Source organism: Ziziphus jujuba, chromosome 1 (genome assembly GCF_031755915.1).
Source record: "Ziziphus jujuba cultivar Dongzao chromosome 1, ASM3175591v1".
NCBI classification, from domain to species: domain Eukaryota; kingdom Viridiplantae; phylum Streptophyta; class Magnoliopsida; order Rosales; family Rhamnaceae; genus Ziziphus; species Ziziphus jujuba.
The window spans coordinates 40,353,561-40,375,513 of record NC_083379.1 but is presented as its reverse complement, the minus strand read 5'-3'; the positions used below and the strand labels follow the sequence as shown (position 1 = coordinate 40,375,513).

General features: G+C 30.5%; 4 protein-coding genes across 12 annotated transcripts; 2 read left to right on the top strand and 2 right to left on the bottom strand.

The window, feature by feature from the left end:
* The first annotated feature begins 1,083 nt into the window (after window positions 1-1,083).
* Window positions 1,084-1,843, top strand: LOC107409605 (uncharacterized). The gene has a single exon (XM_016017033.4). The coding sequence runs from the start codon at window positions 1,390-1,392 to the stop codon at window positions 1,678-1,680; it is 291 nt and encodes a 96-aa protein (XP_015872519.2). The 5' UTR covers window positions 1,084-1,389; the 3' UTR covers window positions 1,681-1,843.
* A 1,231-nt stretch (window positions 1,844-3,074) lies between these two features.
* LOC107407176 (two-pore potassium channel 1) lies at window positions 3,075-5,676 on the bottom strand. Of its 3 annotated transcripts, none has more exons than XM_016014414.4 (3): window positions 5,517-5,676; window positions 3,539-4,504; window positions 3,075-3,396 (listed from the first exon to the last, which is right to left on the bottom strand). In XM_016014414.4, the coding sequence occupies exons 2-3, from the start codon at window positions 4,438-4,440 to the stop codon at window positions 3,234-3,236; spliced, it is 1,065 nt and encodes a 354-aa protein (XP_015869900.1). In that variant the 5' UTR covers window positions 4,441-4,504; window positions 5,517-5,676; the 3' UTR covers window positions 3,075-3,233. The 3 variants fall into 3 exon arrangements, with proteins under 3 accessions (XP_015869900.1, XP_015869901.1, XP_015869902.1); XM_016014415.4 differs by having other exon boundaries at window positions 3,539-4,485; window positions 5,517-5,675; XM_016014416.3 differs by having other exon boundaries at window positions 3,539-4,480; window positions 5,517-5,668.
* Window positions 5,677-6,757: 1,081 nt separating this feature from the next.
* Window positions 6,758-12,449, top strand: LOC107404703 (meiotic recombination protein SPO11-1). Of its 7 annotated transcripts, none has more exons than XR_003054049.3 (17): window positions 6,758-6,894; window positions 7,027-7,126; window positions 7,334-7,407; window positions 7,495-7,596; window positions 7,854-7,927; window positions 8,337-8,353; window positions 8,882-8,951; window positions 9,035-9,071; window positions 9,240-9,287; window positions 9,391-9,449; window positions 9,541-9,572; window positions 9,668-9,773; window positions 9,955-10,075; window positions 10,160-10,223; window positions 10,314-10,423; window positions 11,635-11,710; window positions 11,809-12,445. XR_003054049.3 is itself a non-coding variant. In XM_048467967.2 (16 exons), the coding sequence occupies exons 1-16, from the start codon at window positions 6,813-6,815 to the stop codon at window positions 11,652-11,654; spliced, it is 1,116 nt and encodes a 371-aa protein (XP_048323924.1). In that variant the 5' UTR covers window positions 6,758-6,812; the 3' UTR covers window positions 11,655-12,446. The 7 variants fall into 7 exon arrangements, 4 of the variants coding, with proteins under 4 accessions (XP_048323924.1, XP_024924549.2, XP_015867176.3 ...); XR_003054050.3 differs by having other exon boundaries at window positions 11,801-12,445; XR_007239132.2 differs by having other exon boundaries at window positions 10,289-10,423; window positions 11,635-12,449.
* A 7,541-nt stretch (window positions 12,450-19,990) lies between these two features.
* LOC107407379 (uncharacterized) lies at window positions 19,991-21,143 on the bottom strand. Its single transcript, XM_016014658.4, has one exon. It carries the CDS (start codon window positions 21,007-21,009, stop codon window positions 20,221-20,223), a length of 789 nt encoding a protein of 262 aa, XP_015870144.2. The 5' UTR covers window positions 21,010-21,143; the 3' UTR covers window positions 19,991-20,220.
* Window positions 21,144-21,953: the final 810 nt, after the last annotated feature.

The following is a 21,953-nucleotide window of genomic DNA, read 5'->3' as shown; positions in this document are numbered from 1 at the left end:
AATTGTTTGAGTTTTCTTGGTCCATTTGGTTAAGTGGGCCTCATCAATTTGGGCCTCTTTTCCTAGAGGTGACCAAAATAACTGATTTTATTTATTATTTTTTTTTTAACCTTTCCTTATTCTTTTTTTTTTCAATTAACTTTTCCTCATTCTAAAATCTATGGTTCTTTTATCAAAACAGTAATTATAGTTATAAACAACTTAAAAAGAATACTTTTATACAATCTTTGTGCATACCATATTACAAAAAGCTCTTAGATGCCCTATAAAGAAAATTTAAAATGACAATTAAATATTTGCATTTCCTCATGCTTTTTTTAATGGTGTGCATTTCATTGTGTTGAATACACAATGCTGCTACACCTTTGAAATCCAAATCCGATTAAACAAAAAAAAAAAGATTTAGGAATAAAATTATTCTCTTTTCGGCCTCGGATTACCACGTCATAGTCATGTGGTAGATCTTATCTTTCCCATAAACAAACAAAAACCTTGGTTAAAAGCTCAATCAGGCTCATTTCAAAATTACAAGCACACGACAATTTCAGTGAAACGACAAAAGTGGTATGTATTACCATGTTTCAACACAATTTTCTCACCAAAAAGACTATAATACCCTCCTTTAATTGGGACAGCATTTTTGTTTTGTTTGTCTCAACGAATAATTACACTATACTAGACACATCCAAATGCATTTTAGAACCAATACAAATTTTTCTATTAGCAAAAAATAAAAAATAAAAATCTTCCAATCTCTCAATTTCAATATATTTAATTTATATTTATTGAGTATAATTTATTTTCTTTTGGGTGATGTGACATTTTAGCTATCAAGTCATCATTAATTTTTTTATCAAAAAAATTATCATTAATTTTTGATAAACATCACTGTCATAACAAACATTAATTGAAGTAGACATAAATATTGTATCCAATTCTTTTTTTCCAGAGAAGTCATCGTTCTGAACTTCTGGTGTACTACAAATATATTATATTATGAACATGAATAGTAAAAAAAAGAAAAAAAAGAAAATGAAAAATAATACAGAAGTCAATCAATTAGGGAAGTAAAACACGGACAAAGTTTAAAGATGTTAATTAATGAAAAAAAATCATGGGCATTTTGGTAAAAACAAAGCACAGGTTAAATACAATGTGAATGCAATGATGGAAAAATGAAAAGTCCCAAAACCCTGAAAATTTGTACACATTCATCCAGAAAAAAAGACCAAGAAGCCAAACTTTTCCTCTTACAGAGAATCTCTGCACGGAGCGATAACCTCCCTTCAATCTCTCTCTCTCTTCTCTCTCTTTCACTCTCTCTATCTTTCTTTTTTCTCCTACAAAATCCACCAACACAAACCCCAAGCTCTCATTTCTTTGAACCTCATGGAGATCTCACAGAAGCTCCTCAAGTTCAAGTTTCACATCCTCTTCGCTCTCGTTCTCTGCGTCGTCGTTTCGACTCTGATCATCGTAGCTCCTAGATTCGTCACCATCTTGGCTTACTTCTGGCCGCTTTTTCTCTCCACGGCTCTCTTTCTCGTCGCCGTTGTCGTCTTCGCGAAGACTTCCTTACCGGCTACCGACTCTCACGTTGACAAAGCCGGTGAAGGTCTCCTAGATTTCGTCGCCGGCCCACCTGAACATCACGCCGTAGAAAGTTTCAAGTCCGAGTAGCACCAAAAAAAAAAAAAAATGTAACTTTTTCCCTCTTTTGTAATTTTAACTCTTTCTTCCCCTTTTTCTTTTTTTTTTTTTTTTTGTTTCTTCCCGTTGATTTGTAGTTGACATGATGTGGACTGTGTATCCTGGGAAGAATAATGTTAATGACATTTCGGTCCTTTTTTTTTTTTTTTAAACATAGTTTGCCATGAGTTATTATTTGTTATTTTTGGTTAGAAAATTAAGGATGTTTTGATGGGTGAGCAAGCGTGCTCTAGAGACGTCTAAACTACGCCTGATGCACACTGCGCACCCTTTTCGATTTATAATGTGCTTTCTAGAGTTTCAAAACTGTGATTGGATCGCGTGTAGGTGAAATCTTAGCAAGGATACCTCACCTCGTCAACTACGTGTCACTGCCACGTATCTATTCAAAATTTTGTCAAATAATTAATGGAAAGCATCTTTTATAATTTTTTAATAAATTTCCGTACTGTGCATATATTCCTACAAGTTTATTTATTTTTTAATTGCTTTTCAATAAATAAAAAATCAAATAAATGAAACATAAAAAAAAAAAAAAAATCTAAAACAAGTGTCAATTATGAGCTGGAATTTGATAATTATAAATAGGGGGTATTTTGAAAATTTGTACATTTTTGTTGTACTACATCTTCGGTTTTCGCTTAAAGGTGGAACAGTAATTGTACTACCACATCGCACTTTGCCTAAAAGGCCCCCCCCAAAAAAAAAAAAAAAAAAAGGGGTAAAAAAAAAAAAACACGGCATTGCTTGTTTACATACAACGTGGGTGTAGTCCATATTATAAACTCAAGTATGATCTTGGGACGTCTGATTCATGAATCATGATGTGATAGTCACAGCGTAAATGATTGGCCCCGTACGGTCAACCGAGTATTCAAAAAAACAAAAGCGGTCCCACAACCTTAGCCTGACTTCAAAGGGTTCAATGATTAGTAGTAGGTTAGTGGATTGGACCACACCCAAGTGCGCCCCACAATCATTCCGGTTTCAACGATCACATTCAATGACGGTTGATAATGACTAAGAGGGGCTTCATGGGCTGGGCTACTGATTCAATACTTTGTTTGGGGTTCCCCATATCCCAACTGGCCCAATAAAAGCCCAAGCCACAAACATAGCTAGATGACAGATTTTATTAAAAAAAAAATTGATGATCTCTGGATGGATCCCCAATAAAATCTTAAATCTAAACAAGGGAAAAAAGAACAATTTCTGGGTTTTTCTGGGTATAGCTCTGGTTTATATGAAAAAGATGACTTATATGACAATTGAGCATGTTTTCAGCTTCGACTTAAGGCACAGCTGTGGGTCAGTAACTATGTTTTCGTAGGAAACAGATGTTGGTATATTTCGAGAACAAATCGTTACAAGCCAAAACAAAATATACCATAAGTATATATAAAGCACTCAAATACATTATGTTATACATATGCATTACAGAAGACGAACTCAAAGAATAGCTGTTAGGTTGCTCTCAAGATCTTTCACCATTTCACAAGTGAAAAACCACATCATGTTGTTTGTTATCTCTCAGTTTGAGATGATTGAGCAAGCATTATATCAGATGCAGACAAGGTTCCCGACTGATCAACATCGAGATTTTCAAACTCCTCCGTTACAAGTTTTATATCTTCCTGGGTGATCTTTCCCATCTCTTTGAGCTTATACACGATGAATTCAGCAAGCCTAAAAGGGAAAGAAAGGATCACAGCATGAGTCACGAAACAGAAAAATATGTTATCCAATCTTGTCAAGAAACAATCCACAAATATAAGATTCAGACACAAGCCAACAATGGAACTACCAGTAGAAAAGAAATTTTACATACCCAACCCTTCCATCGTCATCCAAATCAGCTGCCTCCAAATCTAAATTTGTTACCCTACGCGTAAGAACCCACTTGACCAATGCCCTTTGCCTCTTCTCAGTGTTAAGCTCAGCAATGTAAAGGAAAAACTGAGCTAAGCAAATAGTACTTGTTAATATCCAGAAAACTGCAAAAATGCGTCCTGCTTTAGTCGAGAAGCTCTTATCTCCATACCCCAAGGTTGTGATGGTAGAACAAACACAATAAAATGCATCCACAACATCGAATTTCTCAACAATGACTAGAAAGGTTGTACCAACAACAATTAGTACCAAAATAAGGATAAAAACACTAATGCACTTGTATCTGATTCTGTGAGTCTCAGCTTCTTTTAGAATTTCACTTTTATGTACATTTTGATGCATATGCATCGCCCTCACAAGCAATATTTCCTGCTTCTCCACCAAATAGTCTGCTGCTTTACCCAGTATCAAGGCACCTAGAGCCATTCCTGTGAACACAAATGCACAAGCAAGCAGTTTTGAAACAGTATTGTTGGGTACCAAGTCTCCATATCCAACGGTAGTCATTGTCACAATGCATAAATAAACGGCATCAAGAAATCCATCCGTCTTCTTTCCCTTAATTTGGCGCCTAACTAGGTAGAAGCATACAGCTCCTATACCTAAGTAGGCAAAAAAAAAGATGGCCATTTTACGAAAATTCGGGTGTAAATTCCCAAAAATGGAATCAGAACGTGGAACTGAGGCAAGGCCGGCTGTATCCTGTGAAATATGATCTGCAGGAGGAGCACTTCTAGAATGATGGAACATTCTTCTCTTAGGTGCATCTTTTCTGTGTGTTTGAGCTGTAGCATCTGTTATTCCCGAAAGCAAGGGTTCTTTAACACCATTAGAGGCCATTATGATGGTTCAGGAAAATGAGAACAAAGAACAAAGGCACCTGCACTGTTGCATAGTCCACTAACTGTACATCACGAAGATCCTCAAATGAACAACTAATAATATCATTCTAGATTTAATTCTCCACCCTTTATTTATATTAGTATTTTGGTAAAACAAAGCACAAGTTAGATAACATGTAGGATGGAAAAAATTCCCAAAACCCTGAAAATTTATTATTAAAAAAAAAAATAATAGTTTGCCATCAAGCATTTTTTTGTTTATGCAGAATCAGAACATTACTTGAAAGCAGTTTCAGATCGACAAACCATATTTTGAAATAAAGTTTTATCCTTTTGATTATAGTCATGACTGAAAACAAACTACCATTTATGCTGTATATCTGTTCAGCCTGTGGCCAAATTGCGATTTCGTTTTTCAGGTTTTTCAGCATAGAATGAAAAAATTTCTGAGTTTCCATAGTCACTTTCTAGTGGTAAAAGTTATTGTCAAGAAAGTAAGTTAATATAAAAAGGATTTTCATTTCAGATCAAGCAAACTTCGATATATTAACTAACAAAAGCGGAGATCTATATTGAATTCATGATCTAAGTCAATTTGGGCATCATAGAAAGCTCAAATTCACCATCTTCTATTAATAATTGATTGGACAAGAACTGAACAAACAATCTGATTATCACTAAGCAGATACAGTCCACCATGATAATCTAATGCAGCAGCCAAAAGTAATTACACCGAAAAACTACTATGAAAACAATTAAGATAAGAATATAAGAATCTTTCACATAATTGGTTTAGCAAGATACTCACACTTTCCTCCACAGTCACAAAAAGGGCCAAAAAAAACAAAAAAAAAGAAAAAAAAAGAAAAAAAGAAAATTCTCATCCAAACAAGCTGTTCTCAATCATGGAAATAAAATATGGAACAATAAAGAAAAATTTAGGGGGAAAAAAAATACAGAAGAAAACTGAATCAAGCTCTAAATGTGGGTTCCATAAAAATGGGAATTTAGAACTAAAAATTCCAGATTGCTAAATAAGGGAATCCTAGAAAAGAGAGAGAGAGAGAATTTTACCAGTATAAAGTTGGTTTCGGATTTTGGTATTCTATGCAGAAGTCAGATTATTCAGTTGGAGAAAAATCGATTAAGCCAAAAAGCTCGTGAGAGAATCCAGAAAGATCTGAAAGTGAATGGTTTCTAATTTCTTCAGTTGCCGCGTACAATAAATAAAATAATTAATATAAATATGCTTCGCCAGATTTTTTAATTATTATAATTATTATTATTATTTTTTAACGGAAAGTACTCTCTTTAACAGAATATAGCATTTTTTGTCACGGAGCCCGCAAAAAAGTTGTATGCTTTTATCCTTTCAAAAAACTGATAAAATGTCAACTGTTGAAGATATAGGGGTGGATATGGTTGATTTGATTTTAGATTAAAATACAATCCAATTCATATTTAGCGATTTTTTTAATATGTAATTTAAATTAAATTATTAAAATATTAAATTTAAATCAAATTAAATTATTTATATTAAATTATTAAAATATTAAATTCAAACCAAATCAAATTATTTATGATCGATTTGATTTGAATTTGTTGATTGGTTTAAAATTTATTAATTTATAAATATATAATACAAATAAAAAAATTTTCAAATATAAAATATAAAATATAAAATATAATTATTCAAACATAAAATATAATTAGAATAATACAACATAGTTTACAATGAAAAACAAAGAAGAAAATGTAGCAAATAATACACATCATACACTTATCAAGTAGCAAACATTAACATCATCATATCACTCCTACAAAATCGGATTAAAATTGTTAGGATAAATAATATAAAATAATATATTCATTAAAATTCATTCACTCAAAAATCCATTTGAAATTTGAAGATTAAAAAAAAATATATATTAAAAATTAATATATAAAAATAAAAAAAATTAAAAATTAATATATAAAAATAAAAAATATATTAAAATTTACATATAAAAATAAAAAAATATAATTTTTTAATTATATAATATATTATTTAAGTTAAATTGGATTCGATTAGATTTATATTTTCAATTTATAAGCAATTTAATCTATATAATTTATAATATTTTAAATCTAATTTAATTTGATTAATATAAAAATTCAATTTAAATTGTTAAAAATAAATTAAATTGAAGGGTGGGATTGGATTTTGTTTGAAGGCCAAAATTGGAAAAAAAAAAAAAAAAGTGAGATTTTGACACGAGGTGCTACTTGTGTGCGTCGGTATAATAAATGACGCAAAGCCTAACGGCGTCGTTTCTTTGTTGGTCCACTTTTAGCCAATACGAACGCCTTTTTCATATTCAGCTTTTTCGTATGGAGGGAAAAAGGGAAAGAGAAATGGATTACAAACGGAGCTCAAAAAAACCCAGCGATTTACTGCTTTGGAAAATCAGAGGTCTTCAATCCGATTAAGCTTTCAATTCCAAACGATCTCCAAGTTTCACTTCCTTCATTTTCGTTCTTAACTTTAACTTTATCGTTTTTTTTATGATTCTTTTTTGGAATTTATGTTTTGTGTTTTGTCCAGAATTTACTCGAGCACTGGTTGAAGATCTCAGCAACAGACGGTCACCGGAAATTCTGATTGATCGGTTCAGGAACTACTGCGCGAATGCCAAAGCAAACTGGTTCGAGAATTTGTTTTTTTCTTTTTATAATTTTCTCAGCAACCAAACAAGTGCAAGTGATTTTTTTATTATTGTTATTTTGTATTTATTTATTTATTTAAAATTTTGCTTGATTAATTTGTTCTTTTCAGAGTTAAGTGAAGATTATATAATTGCAACCCGACAATATTTTAAATTTTAATTTAGTTTGCTTTTTGTTCTACACAGCTCCTGCAGCTCTGATTTGCCAAAAGGTAAAGAGATTCTTACACTTCAAAAAGAAAGCAATGTGCATAGGATAGGTGAGAATTGGGCTTAATTTGTTATAATTCCAAGTTATACATTTTGTATTGGAAATATTTATATCTGGTATGTTCTTCCTATTTCAGATGTCTTGCTCAGGATTCTATTAATTGTTCAGCAACTTCTGCAAGAAAACAAACATGGGTCTAAGAGGGATATATATTACATGCATCCGACTGTATTTTCAGGTGATTTCTTATGTTTTTCAGTTTAAAATGTTAAAAAATTATGTCTTCATACCGAAATAGATTATTGTGGAACGCGGTAGATATTTATATATAAATCCTCTGAGATCGAGTTTTGGCTTTGCCAGTTTTCCTAAGCTATTGTGAAGTCTATAGTTCAAACTAAGTGAAGTTTTGGATCCAATGTTCAGGAAGATACTGGTCCTTTTGATATCCTTGGATTCTTCAAGTAATATTCTCTGCTTATTTTGCTATTGCAGAGCAGAAAATTGTAGACCAGGGAATCAATGACATATGCATCCTTCTAGGGTGTTCGCGGCACAATTTAAATGTGGTGGGTGCTGTTATCTACATTTTCTAAATCAACGCTATTCTCTTCTTTTACCTTTTTAATTTACATTGTTATATGGTGGATGGATGTTGGCTAAATGGTTTGCAATTTAATGAAATGCACGTCTAGCTAAGTTTCATGCAATTTAGACTAGTTTGGAGAAGGATGGTTATTCAAACTAGTGGTTTTATCATATGTTGTCGTCTTTTTATTTATTTATTATTTTTTCTTTTAACGTAATCAACCATTTTGATGTGGCACGTCCTACTATGTTTGGTGGTCCTTACTTGATCAATAGGTTTTGTTGTAGTTTTCTTAACACCTGTCACACTACTCCATAAACTGCTTATGATAGAAGGTTCAGTAATGTACAGCTGCTGAAATATTTCTCCATGTTGTCTCCTATTGCTAGGTGTCTGCCGGAAAAGGGTATGTTTCAAAGCTCGCTATTGATCCCTCATAGATAAGTAGATAATGGTATACATTCCCGTTTTATTATGCTTAAAATGAGCATGTCAATAATAAACAGAGTCAAATATCTGCATTCTTGATGACCCAAAAAAAAAAAAAAAAAAAAAAAAAGAAAGAAAGGAAGAAAAAAGAAAATGTGCATTCTTGGTCTGTTAGTTACATTGTTTTAAACGAAGTTACATATCTGCATTCTTGATTACCGGAACAAAAGAAGGAAGAAAATATGCATTATTGGTCCATTAGTTACATTGTTTTCTTCTCAAGTTGATGTAGGCTCTTTATTGTCATTCAAATGCATTGCAAGCAGAATATCTTGAACGATGAAGAGTACATTTACTATGTTTTGGTGTTTGCCTGTTTCATCCTCCTATAGTATTCACTGTCTTGGATTTTCTTAGCATGAGGTTAAACTCATAAATTAATATATATATATATATATATATATATGTTGGTTAAAAAGAATGTTTTCCTTTGTTGCTCTTATAGGTTGGTAATGGGCTGGTTAAGATTCTCAGAGACAGGGAGGAACTTTGATTGCATAAGTAGGCCTTGCACTGTAAGAGTGATGTTGTTATTGATTAGATTGCATCTTCTGCTCCTTCTCCTGATTCTGAGCTCTGAATCAGCATTTGTTTGCAGGCGCACCATATTCCTGTTTATGTTGAAGAAGTCGAAGGTATCCAGATCATTAAGGCAGTGATACAGACATTTTGACAATTTCAATTTTTGAGCAAATTTCTATTTAAATAATCAACTGCAAATATTGATTGTTAATTTTATGATGTATCTGAATGATAAATTAGCTCAAACTTAATAGAGGTTTACCTTCACTTGTCCTCTGCAGATATAGTTTCTGTTGCCCAATACATTCTTGTTGTTGAGAAAGAATCTGGTAAATCTTTCTGTCAGCAACTTATGCTTTATTAAAATAAAAGGAAGTTCTAATGCATTTGTTGTGACTAAACCATTTGTTCTTCCTAAATTTCTTTCTTCAGTGTTCCAACGATTGGCTAATGACCAGTTCTGCAACACAAATCATTGCATTGTTATCACAGTAATCTTTCCCTTGAGTCTTATGAGTCTTGAAGTGCCTTTAATAAGACGTATGAGTGTTGCATTTTATGTCTTTATGATTATCATTGCAGGGGCGAGGATATCCTGATGTTTCCACTAGAAGGTAGTAGTATCTTGAAATAAGTGAATGAATATCAAGTTAATGCCATAATCTTCCCTTTAGTATATTACCTTAAATTACCATATGTGTTTGACCAGGTTTCTACGGCTCCTCATTGATATTTTATGTCTGCCTGCTTATTGCTTGGTAGATTGTGATCCTTATGGTTTTGACATCTTGTGCATATACCGATTTGGTTCTATGGTTAGACATCTCAAACCACCATCTGCTATTACTTTATTATCTTATTTTAGTTGAAGTAATATGGACTGAAAAAAAAAAAGAACTGGAAATCGCCAAGTTGTGCTGATACAAGTCACTTCTTTCACTGATTGCTCATAAATGATCGAGAGTATATATCTAACCCACTCTTTCCTTATGCAAGCAAATGGCTTATGATGCAAAATATCTAAGGGTTCCAGAGATACAATGGCTTGGAGCTTTTCCTTTGGATTCTGAAAAGTACTGCCTTCCAAAGCAGTGTCTCCTTCCTTTGACATCAGAAGGTGAGTGAGATACAATTATGGTGTTTCAGAATGGCTTTCCTATATTGTTATCATCCTCCAACATCCCTTATATATTACTATCAGACAAGAGGAAAACTGAAGCCATGTTACTTAGGTGCTACCTACAAAAAGAAGTTCCCCGGTGGAGGTAAAAATCCCATATACTTTCTTCTTCAACCTCTTGATTTGACTGACTTAGCTGGTAAAAAGCAGTGTTATTGTTGTTTTACCATGAAAGATTGGAGCTAGAGGTGATGCTTCAAAGAGGGGTGAAATTTGAGGTGGAGGCATTGTCTGTGCATGCACTATCCTTTTTGTCAACGGAATACATACCTTCTAAGATTCGAGGTGGGGCATGTATCTAACATCTTGAATAGTTTCAATGTTTTTTTTCTTTTTTTTTTTTTTTTTTTTTGGGGGGGATGTTAAATTGGGATCACAAAATAGTTTCAGTGGACTTGTTAGCTTTTGGGAGCCCCAATAATTTAAAACTTGTTGCATAATCAACGTTGACGTTTCAACAAAATGACAGCACATTTGGAAATTTTGAGTGGTGATTGTTCTTTTGCCATGAAGAGTGGAGCTTAGTGCGATAGAGGAGCAGAAGAACAAAACCACATAAACGATAGGCCATCTCTTTTTGGCACATGATATACAGCATAGTCTTTTATAGTCTTTTGTTGAGAGTTGAGACGATAATCATAGGGTAACATATGACATGGACAACTTGATATTGCTTGCATTTCAAATATATATATATATATATATATATATATAACCTTGATATTGCTTGGAGAAAAATATACGCGTGGTTGGCAATGGCATTGGCGATACTAATTTCCACATATTACTAGATATACATTTCCCATAATGTCAAAGATTCAATATTTGTTTATCTTACGTAGTTGGGATTATTTTTCGCATTGACGGATATACCCCTTGTGTAAAAATCACTACAATTTAGATTCTAAACCTTTGCAAATTCTGATTACAGCTACTAAACAGTGGTTTTCTTTTCATTTTTTTTAAAACTTTAATACCATTTTATTTCAACGTTAAATAATTTTGTTTTATAATTTTTTTTTTGGGACAATAGTAGTAAACCAACATTATTTTATTATCATTAAATAATTTCCTATCTTTTCTCAAGAAATTAAAAAAAAAAAACGAAAAAAGAATTCCTATCTGGATACAACGATGAGTTGATCGAGATCCTACAATTAGCGTAAGTTAATTGGGATTCATGATGCTGACTTGATTCTTGCACTTAATAGAAGTTGAGACGATCCAAATCACATTTTTCCTTCCATAATCAAATCAAAGCTTCAATAAACCCATTAATACACATACCCAAGTAAAAAAAAATTTAAAAAAATAAAATTATAATAATATAATGTTCCCTCCATCGTGTTCATCAGAACTTGTTCCAATGGATTATTCCATTGCAGAAATGGTGGTTAAACAATGAAGCTTATATAATCGTCTTCATCCATTTTTATGCTTAAATTAATTACGTACTTTGTCTAATCTCTTATTTTTTCGTATTCCATTCCTTGCAGACTTGTGTTATGAAAGTTAATATCCAATGTGAAGCATGCAAGATAAAGCTTTACGACTTTCTGCACAATATATATGGTGATTTTCCATCTTCTTGCACTTTAGTTTCAAACTGATTTTAACTGTTTTATACTTTAAGTTTTCATTATTTTTGTTTAATTGGGTTAGTTGTTTAGGAGTTTATACAATAGACATAGATGCAGAGGAAGGGACAGTGAAAGTTTCAGGGGATGTAAATCCAAGTACAATTCTAAGGGTGCTTGAAGATTCAGGTTGCTACGCAGAGCTCAAATCTGTTAGGTTTCATGGTAAAATCAGAGAAAGAGACTACTATTATGAACACAATAATGGCTGTCTTCCTCCTCCATATTCAATGGTTTACACTTATTCAGCGCCTCGTGGGCCTGATTACGAGTGGTTTAACGGTACTAATTACCCCTTTATTATACCACCATTGCCCTGGCAGCCTCAATCAACACCATCGTTAGCAATGCCACTACCACTACCAGCACCACCACAAACACTAGCACCGCCACCACAACTACTGCCTCCAAATCCACCTCCGGTATCAATGGCGATGGCGCCAGGTGTCGCTGATGTTCAAAAGGGATCGACAGCAGGATGCAGTGTAATGTGAGAGGTCACATCCCTTGAATTGTGTTGTTTTAATTTCTTTGGCTCTTATGTTGAATTTTTGGTATACTTGTCAATATGAAGTTATGTTTTCGAATATGCCAATATGATCTTCTATTGTCGAGTCCAAATTAATTAATTTGTTGTACATCGATATAAATTGATATTGCTTGTTACTTGTCATGCTTTCTTCTCTTAATTAACCTCTATATCGAAAAATTTGGAGAAATAAAATGTAATCGATTAGTAATTACATATTGGAAATATAAAGAGGTTATAAAATCTCTTTCTTGATACTGGATTGATGTGTATCCATTTGTACTATTTTATTTCAATTGTGGTTACGGTATACAAGTTTTTGGCATGTTACCATAGCACTTGGCAATTTTTTATTTTATTTTATTTTATAATCTTTTAAGAGGTTGAACAAGAAGTCTAGAGATTGTTGAAGATTTCTATAATTGTGTTTAATGGAGAAGCATTAAGCAATATCAAAAGCTACGAACTTCATGACAAACTTGTCACGCTTTGGAAGTTGGACCTACAAAAAAGGGGGCCAAAAAAAAAAAAAAAAAAGGGAGGAAAAGCTACCAACTCAAAAATAATTTCTTGTGCTTCATGAATCCAATTTCCTTCACTGTTAAATGGTATTTCCATTATTCATTCACTACTTTTATTCATTCCTTTTACCAAGTTCAGAGTCCTTTATTCCTCTATAATTCATATAAAGCATATAAAACTGCTTTCTTCTTAACCTTTTACACCACAATTTAAAGTCAGGTACAATCTTGTTATTATGAACTTTTACCTCCATTATTCAGTAAGGAAATTTAAGAATCCAAAAGTATGTCCAATTGTCGAATCTTGTGGAGGAATATAGAACCATCCTAAAAAGCAGTTTAATCATACTAAAAGCTTTTCACTCCTATTAGAATAATTCCAAATATGTTTTAAATATCAAGGACTAAATTGATAGGCTTGTTTGATATATACATATGGTGGCCGATTATACATATCTCCCACTTTTTGCTTGACCTGTGTAAAAAGAAACAATATCATTGCATAATTTGCATTCAATAATGTAGTCTATGATCAATTCGCTTTGTACGGTTGTACCTAATACTTGGATTCACAAATACTATTAGAGAAAGCGAAAATCAAACTTTCAGAAATCTAGCTAAAAACCAATTTTGTGAAAAAGCACTTCTCCAACATGTGGCATATATGCCAAGAAGAGGTATGGAATGATTAAAATCATGCTGCCAGAACTTTCATCAAACATTGAATATTTTCATAAGTTGTTTTAATGGGGTCCAATAGATTTTAATGTTGAAAACTGAAATCATACTGATATATCAATTTCTATACTACTGTATATTCTTCATCTTCCCACTCTTGCTCTTCCATATTAGAACCTCATACCCCAAACCATTCAATTCACGAGACCCCACCTCTTAAATGATTGTAGATTGCATTATTTGAACCTTAATTGCTGTCATTCATATAGGCACAATGATTTTAATGCAATTCTAAATTCATGGGTCCAACCAAGCATGCCTCCAGATCCTCTAGTCACTTACATGGTGTTGTGACTTTATATCAATCTTGTTCATGTTTCCTTTTCTTCCATTACATAATAGTATATATACATATATAAATATATATATATATATATAGATAATTAATATTTTATCAGCCATCTTGATAGATATTTGATTATAGACATTCTGATAGATATCTAATTAGGATCTGTATTATTAATTATTGGATTACTTCAATAGTTTAAATTTAAAGATATGTATTTGGAATTTATATAAGTTTACTGAAATTTTAAAAAAGCAAATTGAATTCTATTAGAATTCATATAAACCTTAAATGTATTTTTAAATTTTAATGTTTAAAAAGGTTGGTAAATGAAGTTTTGATTGTTTTTTATTATTAGGAATAATATCATACTAGGTCCCTAAACTATATGGATTGTATCATTTAAGTTCCTATTTTTTTTTTTTTTTTTTTTGACAATCAAATCCCTCAACTTAATAGAATTGTGCAATATAAGGATAAACTTAATTTTTTTTATCTAAAGGCCTAACATAATTCGTATATGAAAGTCATGTGCCGTTCGATAAAGTCATTGAAGGTATTTATGTATTTATCTTTTTTTAAATAAATGTTGCATTTAAGCAAAAATAATAATAATAAAAAAAAAGAAAAAAAAAAATAGTCCACCAAGGGGCTTACAGCCAAGAACTAGCATCGGTTTGCTCTGCCACAAGACTGTCAAACAAAGTAAGCTTTTTTTTAAAAAAAAAAAAAATTGAAAAATAAAGTAAGAGACACTATATGTAAAGAAAAATAAAAAAAAATCCTTATGTTTTTTTAAAGATTACATGGGCACAAAGTTTGCACTATTGTTAGCTTTTTTAGGTATCCACGCCAAAGATCAAAATTGAAGAAGAAGAAAATTGTTGTCTCACTTCTGTGACCTCGTTAGAAGACTCCCAAATACATGGTCTATGCTCTTTTCTCCATTTTCATCAGTCCTAGAATAAACGCAATGTTTCTTATACCCTAATTTTTCTCTATGTTATTCAAACATTTTTCGATTTTGTTTTTAGAGTTGCAGTTGAAATAACTTTCAATGTCTCTATCAAAAGATTATGTGACTTTCATGCATAAGCAATTTGATTTTGTTCTTATCGTGCACAATTTTATAAAATTTAAGAACTCAATTGTAACAAAAACTTTAGGGATTTAAGTGATACAACCCATATAGTTTAGGAATTTGATATGATATTATCCCATATTATTATTATTATTATTATTACTACAAGAGTTCTCTAATAAAGAAATCCTTAATTTTATTTAATTAAGCTTTTGCCACATAAGAATTCCTAATTTAATTAAATAAGTTATTCACTAATAAAAAAACATATTTTACATATATACAAAAACTATTGATAATAATTTTTGGAATTTATTCTCGATAATAGTTTCTATTTTCAATTGTATATAGATATTTTTATGATGTGGATATCCGCATCATATATATATATACACACACACACACACACATATACAAAAAAAAATTTGCTACTATAGGTGCCTATCACCTATATGAGAATGCGGGAGCTTAAACACAAATATATAAAAAAAAATTGGTAAAAGTATAAAAATAAATATAAATACATATATATATACACACATAAGTCATTATTAAATTGGTTAGATAATATTATAGTATGTGTATCATATCAACATTTTAAATTTAATTTGAAAATGAATTTAGCCTAGTTAAACAAATCTAAAAAATTTTTTTACAATGTTATGATAGCTCTCAATATAATATTAGGGTACTGTAGCATATATATATAATCAAGTTGAAATTAAATATTTAATATAAAGATTAATAATGGAATTTTCTTTTTTTGCTATTGGATCATATCAATGGCTATGATTTAAAATTGTATTTATTAATTAGTGCATCATAACAAAGTTCATTTTTTTTTTAAATAAAGTTTTAGTATGTCAATTAATCTATATTTTATCATTTTTTAAAATTATAGTATTTGATGTGATCTAAAAGCTAACAAGAAAAATCTAATATTAAACTATCAAGCCATTCTGATTTGAATATTATTATATATATATATATATATATAATATAGTAACATTACAAATATCAAAATATTTACTAAATTTATTTATCAAATGACAGTTATTAATATTTATTGGTTAATATATTCATATAATCAAAATATGAATAAAATAATTCTTAAATAAAAAGTAAATTGAAAAAATAAACCACATCATTTATCATATCATTTGATTAATAAATTTAATAAATATTTTAATAAGTCTAGCATCTTGATATATATATATATATAAAGGTAATTTTCATTTAAACTTCTTCAATTTTGCTATAATTATATTTAGATCTTAGAATATTGAAAAATTATTACTAACTTCTATTTAATTTAATAAGTTATCAAAATAGAACTATCTGTCATTTTTTACCTATTTATTTTAACAATTAGGATCAAAATTGTATTTTACAAGATTATTCAGTTATAAAAATATTAAATTTTCTTAAAAAAATATAAACCCTTTAATCTCAAAAGAGTTAGGTTTGTTTGCATATATATATATATATATAAGGGTCTTTGAAAACATGAATCCTAAGCATTAATAAAGAAAAAGACTAAAAAGGTCTAATACAATTTAGAATATAATATTATTATATTAACCTAATAAGAAACTAGTTATATATATTTTGTGCACAGTAATGTTGGGATGCAAGATTGGTGATACAGGTTTTGCTTGGACTTGAAGTTACATTTCTCCAATCAATTATACCCAGTTTGTAGGGTACCTCACCGACCCTCCATTGATGTGCCTGCAAAGAGGGGTGAGAATCAAACATGCCTCTATTCAATTTGAAAGTGATTTCGCTTTGAAGAGCAGGACCCATTTTGGGAGAGAACCCATCGTGTTCAAATGTAAATCCAAACTAGGGATGAAAATGAAAGCCCCTCATATTCCAACCACAGGTGTAAAGGATTCATTGATTCTTCTGCCACCTGGACTATACTATGTTCTCTATAACAAATTTTCAATCCTCTTCAATAATGAAATTAAAGAACTCTGTCTTTGTTTATTTATCTCTTTCTTATTTATTTCTTTCTACAAAAAAGAAAAAGGAAAAAGTTTGTTTCTTTTATTGTTGCAATAATTTTTCATCCTTTAATTTCAATGTCTGCTGATTCATAAATAAAATAATTGATTCAACTACTTCCCAGAATTATATATAACCATTTGAATAGCGTAAAACGTGTTCTAGTTCACAATTTTAGGAATATGGGAGTTTTACTATGTCAATGCCGTCAACATCTATCACATCTCCAGTAAAATAGCATTATTTTAAGCAAAAAAAATATTATGGACAAGATTATACTTCAGTAAAAGAATTCTTTAAAGAATGACATGTGTTGTATAGATATGCAAGAGACGGTTATAGTTTGATTATGGTAGGTTTTTAGGATAAATCTTAATTACTGCGTATATAGTGAAGTATATATTATGTCACATCTAGGTTGGCTTGTTTGTTTTGTTCTGTTTTGTTTTTTTGTTTGTTTTCTGCACCCCACAATTAGTGATTGTAGAAGTTGAAATACATGACCGGATGCGTTTGGCTACATGTATTGGTGGCACGTGGAAAGCTCTATTCCTAATTGTGGATTCTTTTGCCGCTCTTGTTGGACTACATTAGATGAGGACAAGAATACACAAATTCAGAGTACGGTATATATAAACTGTTGCACAGCATTTATGTGTGTATCATTGTGTTTTATTTTTTGGTAAGATCAATTTATGTGTGTTTTTTGGGTGAAACAGTTTATGTGTGTTAATCATTATAATTTACTTCTCTCTGAATATGATAACAAAAAGTTCCTTCTGTACTTTGACTTTGGATGTGACTCGGTTTTGATCTATCTATTTCTTATAAGTGACATAATATTTTTTGGGTTAAACGCAACTAATAAGTTTATGTAATATAACCTATTATCCTTTAGTTTGGGCAGCGTTGAAACATTCATTTTTGGTCTTTAATTATTATTATTATTATTATTTGCATTTTGATATTTTTTAAGAATAAAAAAGTTACATATAGGTGAAAAAACTGTTACATTCTAACGGAATCCTAATGGTTCATTAATTTTTAATTCCAAATCCTTTTTTTTTTAATAAAATTTTGATCATTGTTTTGAGATAATTTTGTTTTTAATCATTAACTCATCCCAAATAATCCAAAAATACGCCATTTATTAGAAAAATAAACATAAAAATATTTAGCATAAAAAATGAATAAACCGTTAGGGTTGTGTTATTTAACTTTTCATGACTAATATATAACTTTTTAAAATTTAAGGAGTATACCAAAAAAAAAAAAAAAAAATTAGAGATCTTAAAATAAACTTTGCTCAAACAAAAAAGTAGTAAATTGCATCTAATTCTTAATTTTTCGATGAGGATAGTGTACTTGTTTATTAACCCTACTGCCGGACTGTTATACACAACTATAGATGGTGAGTTACACACCAGATACCAAAGCTTCTTCACCAAGGCAAGGAAGGAAGCTTTTTGTTCCTACTTTCACCTTTTGATTGCCTTTTATAAATATATCCCTAAAGAAGAAGATTCCAAAGCCATAGGGGCAAACCAAATTTGAGAAATATTCTTTTATAAAAAAAAAAATAAAAATTGAGAAATATTCTTTGATGGAACTTTCAGAGTAGTACCCCATGACAGACAAATTGAGTTAATCACTTCAGTATTGTCCCTTGCTCACAGCACCAGTCCTTTTTAACCTGTATATCTTTAAACATCATTTTCCATATGGGGTCTCTTATTAGAGAGAAAAAAAAAATAAATAAAAATGAAGAATACTATCTAACTTTAAATGCTTTGTTTGAGCTTACCAAGAATTAAGTACTCCTAATGCACTGGCAGCTTCATTAATTATAAAAAGTTATATACTTGACACTTTGTTTTTGGAGGGGATCCATGATCCAATGCAAAAGTTATGTTTATCCAAATTTAATCCGTCAATACCAAGATTAAAGAAGAAATGTTGATGCAATAATTAATTTAATTCTAATTCAATTAGACTTATGAATATGTATATTTATTTGATTACATTTTAATAACAAAATCATTGTTTTTTTATTTTTTATTTTTTTATTTTTTACAATAATTTCGAATTTGAATATTCGAAATAATTCTGTGAATATCAATCCCTAATCGATTTTCTTGCTTTGTGTCTATTAATTAGAATTTGAATCAAGCAATCAAAAGTTATGTTTATCCTAATCTTAATCCGTCAATATCAAGATTAAAAAAGAAAGGTTAATGCAATAATTAATTTAATTCTAATTTAATTAGGCTTATGAATATGTATATTTATTTGATTATATTTTAATAACAAAGTCATTTTTTTTAAACAATAATTCCAAATTTGAATCTTTGCAAAATAATAAAAAAAAAAATCATGTGATCCTTAATGATTTTCTTGCTTTATGTTTTGAATCAATTACAATTTGGATCAAGCAATTATTTGTCCCTACCATGCAAGAGTCAATTTTATTCTTTTGTTGTTATTGGGCATATTATTGAAAATTATTAGGTTATTAAGTTTTTGGTAGCATATGAACTTGCCCACAGTTTTTGTAATCATCATTTTGAAGCAGAATCGTTTTAGCCTACAGCCTGTACTCCCACACCCCAAAAATAAATAAATAATAAATAAGTAAATAAATAAAGAGAAAAAAAAGGAGAAAACCATGAAGCTAAGGAAAAACTTTTTTATACGCAAATGTTACTGATAATTTAATGCTTAATAATATTTATGGAAAACCTATATGCTTTATTTTATTGTTGGGTGTAACATTGCATATAATTATAGATTATTGAATTTAATTTACATAAATTATGAGTAGAAGTAACATGGATAATATGGTTTTAACTGTTACTTATAATATTTTCTCTAAGTACAAATGAATATAGTTGATTTTCAATATGGAATTAAATTTCTCTTTAATTCTTATATAATATGTTATATGGTTTTAACTATTACGTATAATACTTTTTCAGAATACAAATGAATATAGTTGATTTTAAATATGAGATTAAATTCCTCTTTAATTCATATATAATACGTTACAACGAGAACTAGATCTTAAAATTTAAAAAAAAAAAAAAAAGAAGAAGAAAAAGGTTTCACTAGCTAGACTAAATCTATACACTAACTAATTAACACATAAGGGAAAAAAAAAAAAAAAAAGAAAGAAAGAAAGAGGAAAAAAAAAAAAAAAAAACAAAAAAAACTCTAACTTACAAACATAATATATAATTTTTCATTCTAGAAAATTTAGCATTGATCATCATGATCATGGTCTCTAAACCATAATCAATTGTCTTTGCGCTTCAATCCTGATTTCTTCCTTCATTCTTCTTATAAACTCATCGAATTTCTTGTTTAATTCTTCTGTACTTAGCGTTCCATTTCCTTCATCTTCTTCTTCTTCTTCTACTTCCGCTTGTTGTCCAGCAAGATCAAAATCTCCCTTTGACCATTTGCAGTCCTCCTCTTCATCTTCTTCAACATATATTACAGTTTCTTCTTCTTCTTTTTCCTTTGAAACTATAGAAGATCTTCCTGGTTCTAGTTCTTCTTCAATTTTCGAAACCATAGATGCGCTTCCTTGTTCTTGTTCATGATCTTTGATCAAACACTCATTTTGATCACTTTCTTGCTCAACAACATTAATGATTTCCTCTGAACCATTAATACTTTCTTCTGCAATTTCCTTCTCCAAGATCATCTCTTTTGTCTCTGGCACTGAGGATTCAAGTGAGGAAACATCAATGATACTCTCGTAAGATTCATAATCAGGATGATAAGAGCAAGACAAGAACCGGATTAGACCAGAATATTTTGCAAGGAAAACAACGAGTCCATTGCAAAGGAGGAATATGCAGTTCTTGTCTACTGTGTGGGTGACAAGTTGGTAAGGGAATGTAGAGAAGTAGAAGTTGAAAGAATGGAGGAAAGAAAGCAAAGAAGAGTGGGAAAAGAAGAAAGAAAACACAGAAACCGAGAGCAAAAATTTGGTAAACTTCATTAGAAACTGGGTGTCCATGAACTGTGTCAAGGCATGAAGATTCTGGTTCTCTTTGTGTTCCATTTTCTCTGAGAAACCAGCTTTCGTTTTTTTTTTTTTTTTTTTTTTTTTTTTTTTTTTTTCCTTTTGGCTTTTGAAGAAAAAGTAGTTTAGGCTAGAGATGAAGTTTGATAAACCTTTCGAAGTTTGAAAGAGAGTTATAAGGATGGTATATGAAAACCATGAAGCGCTTCATGTATATATATAGTAGTTTCCAAATTGAAAGATTTACTCGGACGGCGATTGGTTTTACAAAACTACCCTTGTCCATCATGCAATAAAGAGACAAAAAGCGCTTAAATGGTACACCAATGCAACACGTATTGCCCTTTAAAGTCTTTTGGAATTGGGTAGGGTTGCTATTTGGAGTGGGATACTATTCCTAGTTACTTGACCATTTTGGACTTTCTAGCTGCCAATCCCACTAGTTAATAGTTTTCTTCATGTTTAGCAATTCAAGGCTGACTGCTGTAATTGGGTTTGAGAAATTAAAAGGTGGCATTTCACTTTGGGGATGTATATGGACCAAGAAGAGACATTGAGATTCATTTCCACAACAACCATGAGAGTATCTAGATCAATAAATGATTGGTGTTACAAGTGTCAATCTACAAAACTACCATGAGAATTAATTGTGGGTGAAAATTTTCTGGCTTTTTTTTTTGGTTGAATAATTGTGGGTGAAAGGGTTTTGCGGTTGTTGCTTAAGCTAATCATGTATCTTGGTCGGTTTTGATTTTTGTTGCGTTTAGTCTTGACCTGTAATCAAAATAATATTATATGTTTTCGTTTCCTAGTAATATATCTTTCTCATGATGAAATGTTTGAAGTTAAGGAAATTTATACTTTTTATGGTGAAGCAAACTGTGCTTTTTCTCAAACACTCTTCGACATATAAGATCGTGCATGTAGAGCATATGTATCACAAAATAAAACGCAAAAACAGTTTTTGTATTTTTTTTTTCTAT

Bases quoted from the DNA above. Each gene is read 5' to 3' on its own strand.
- LOC107404703 (XM_016011690.4), top strand. From the start codon at position 6,813: ATGGAGGGAAAAAGGGAAAGAGAAATGGATTACAAACGGAGCTCAAAA. The intron at 7,127-7,333 runs GTTCGAGAATTT...TGTTCTACACAG, and splicing joins GCGAATGCCAAAGCAAACTG to CTCCTGCAGCTCTGATTTGC. The intron at 8,952-9,034 runs GTAAGAGTGATG...ATTTGTTTGCAG, and splicing joins GCATAAGTAGGCCTTGCACT to GCGCACCATATTCCTGTTTA.
- LOC107407176 (XM_016014414.4), bottom strand. From the start codon at position 4,440: ATGGCCTCTAATGGTGTTAAAGAACCCTTGCTTTCGGGAATAACAGAT. The intron at 3,397-3,538 runs GTATGTAAAATT...TTTCCCTTTTAG, and splicing joins GATGACGATGGAAGGGTTGG to GCTTGCTGAATTCATCGTGT.
- LOC107409605 (XM_016017033.4), top strand. From the start codon at position 1,390: ATGGAGATCTCACAGAAGCTCCTCAAGTTCAAGTTTCACATCCTCTTC.
- LOC107407379 (XM_016014658.4), bottom strand. From the start codon at position 21,009: ATGGAACACAAAGAGAACCAGAATCTTCATGCCTTGACACAGTTCATG.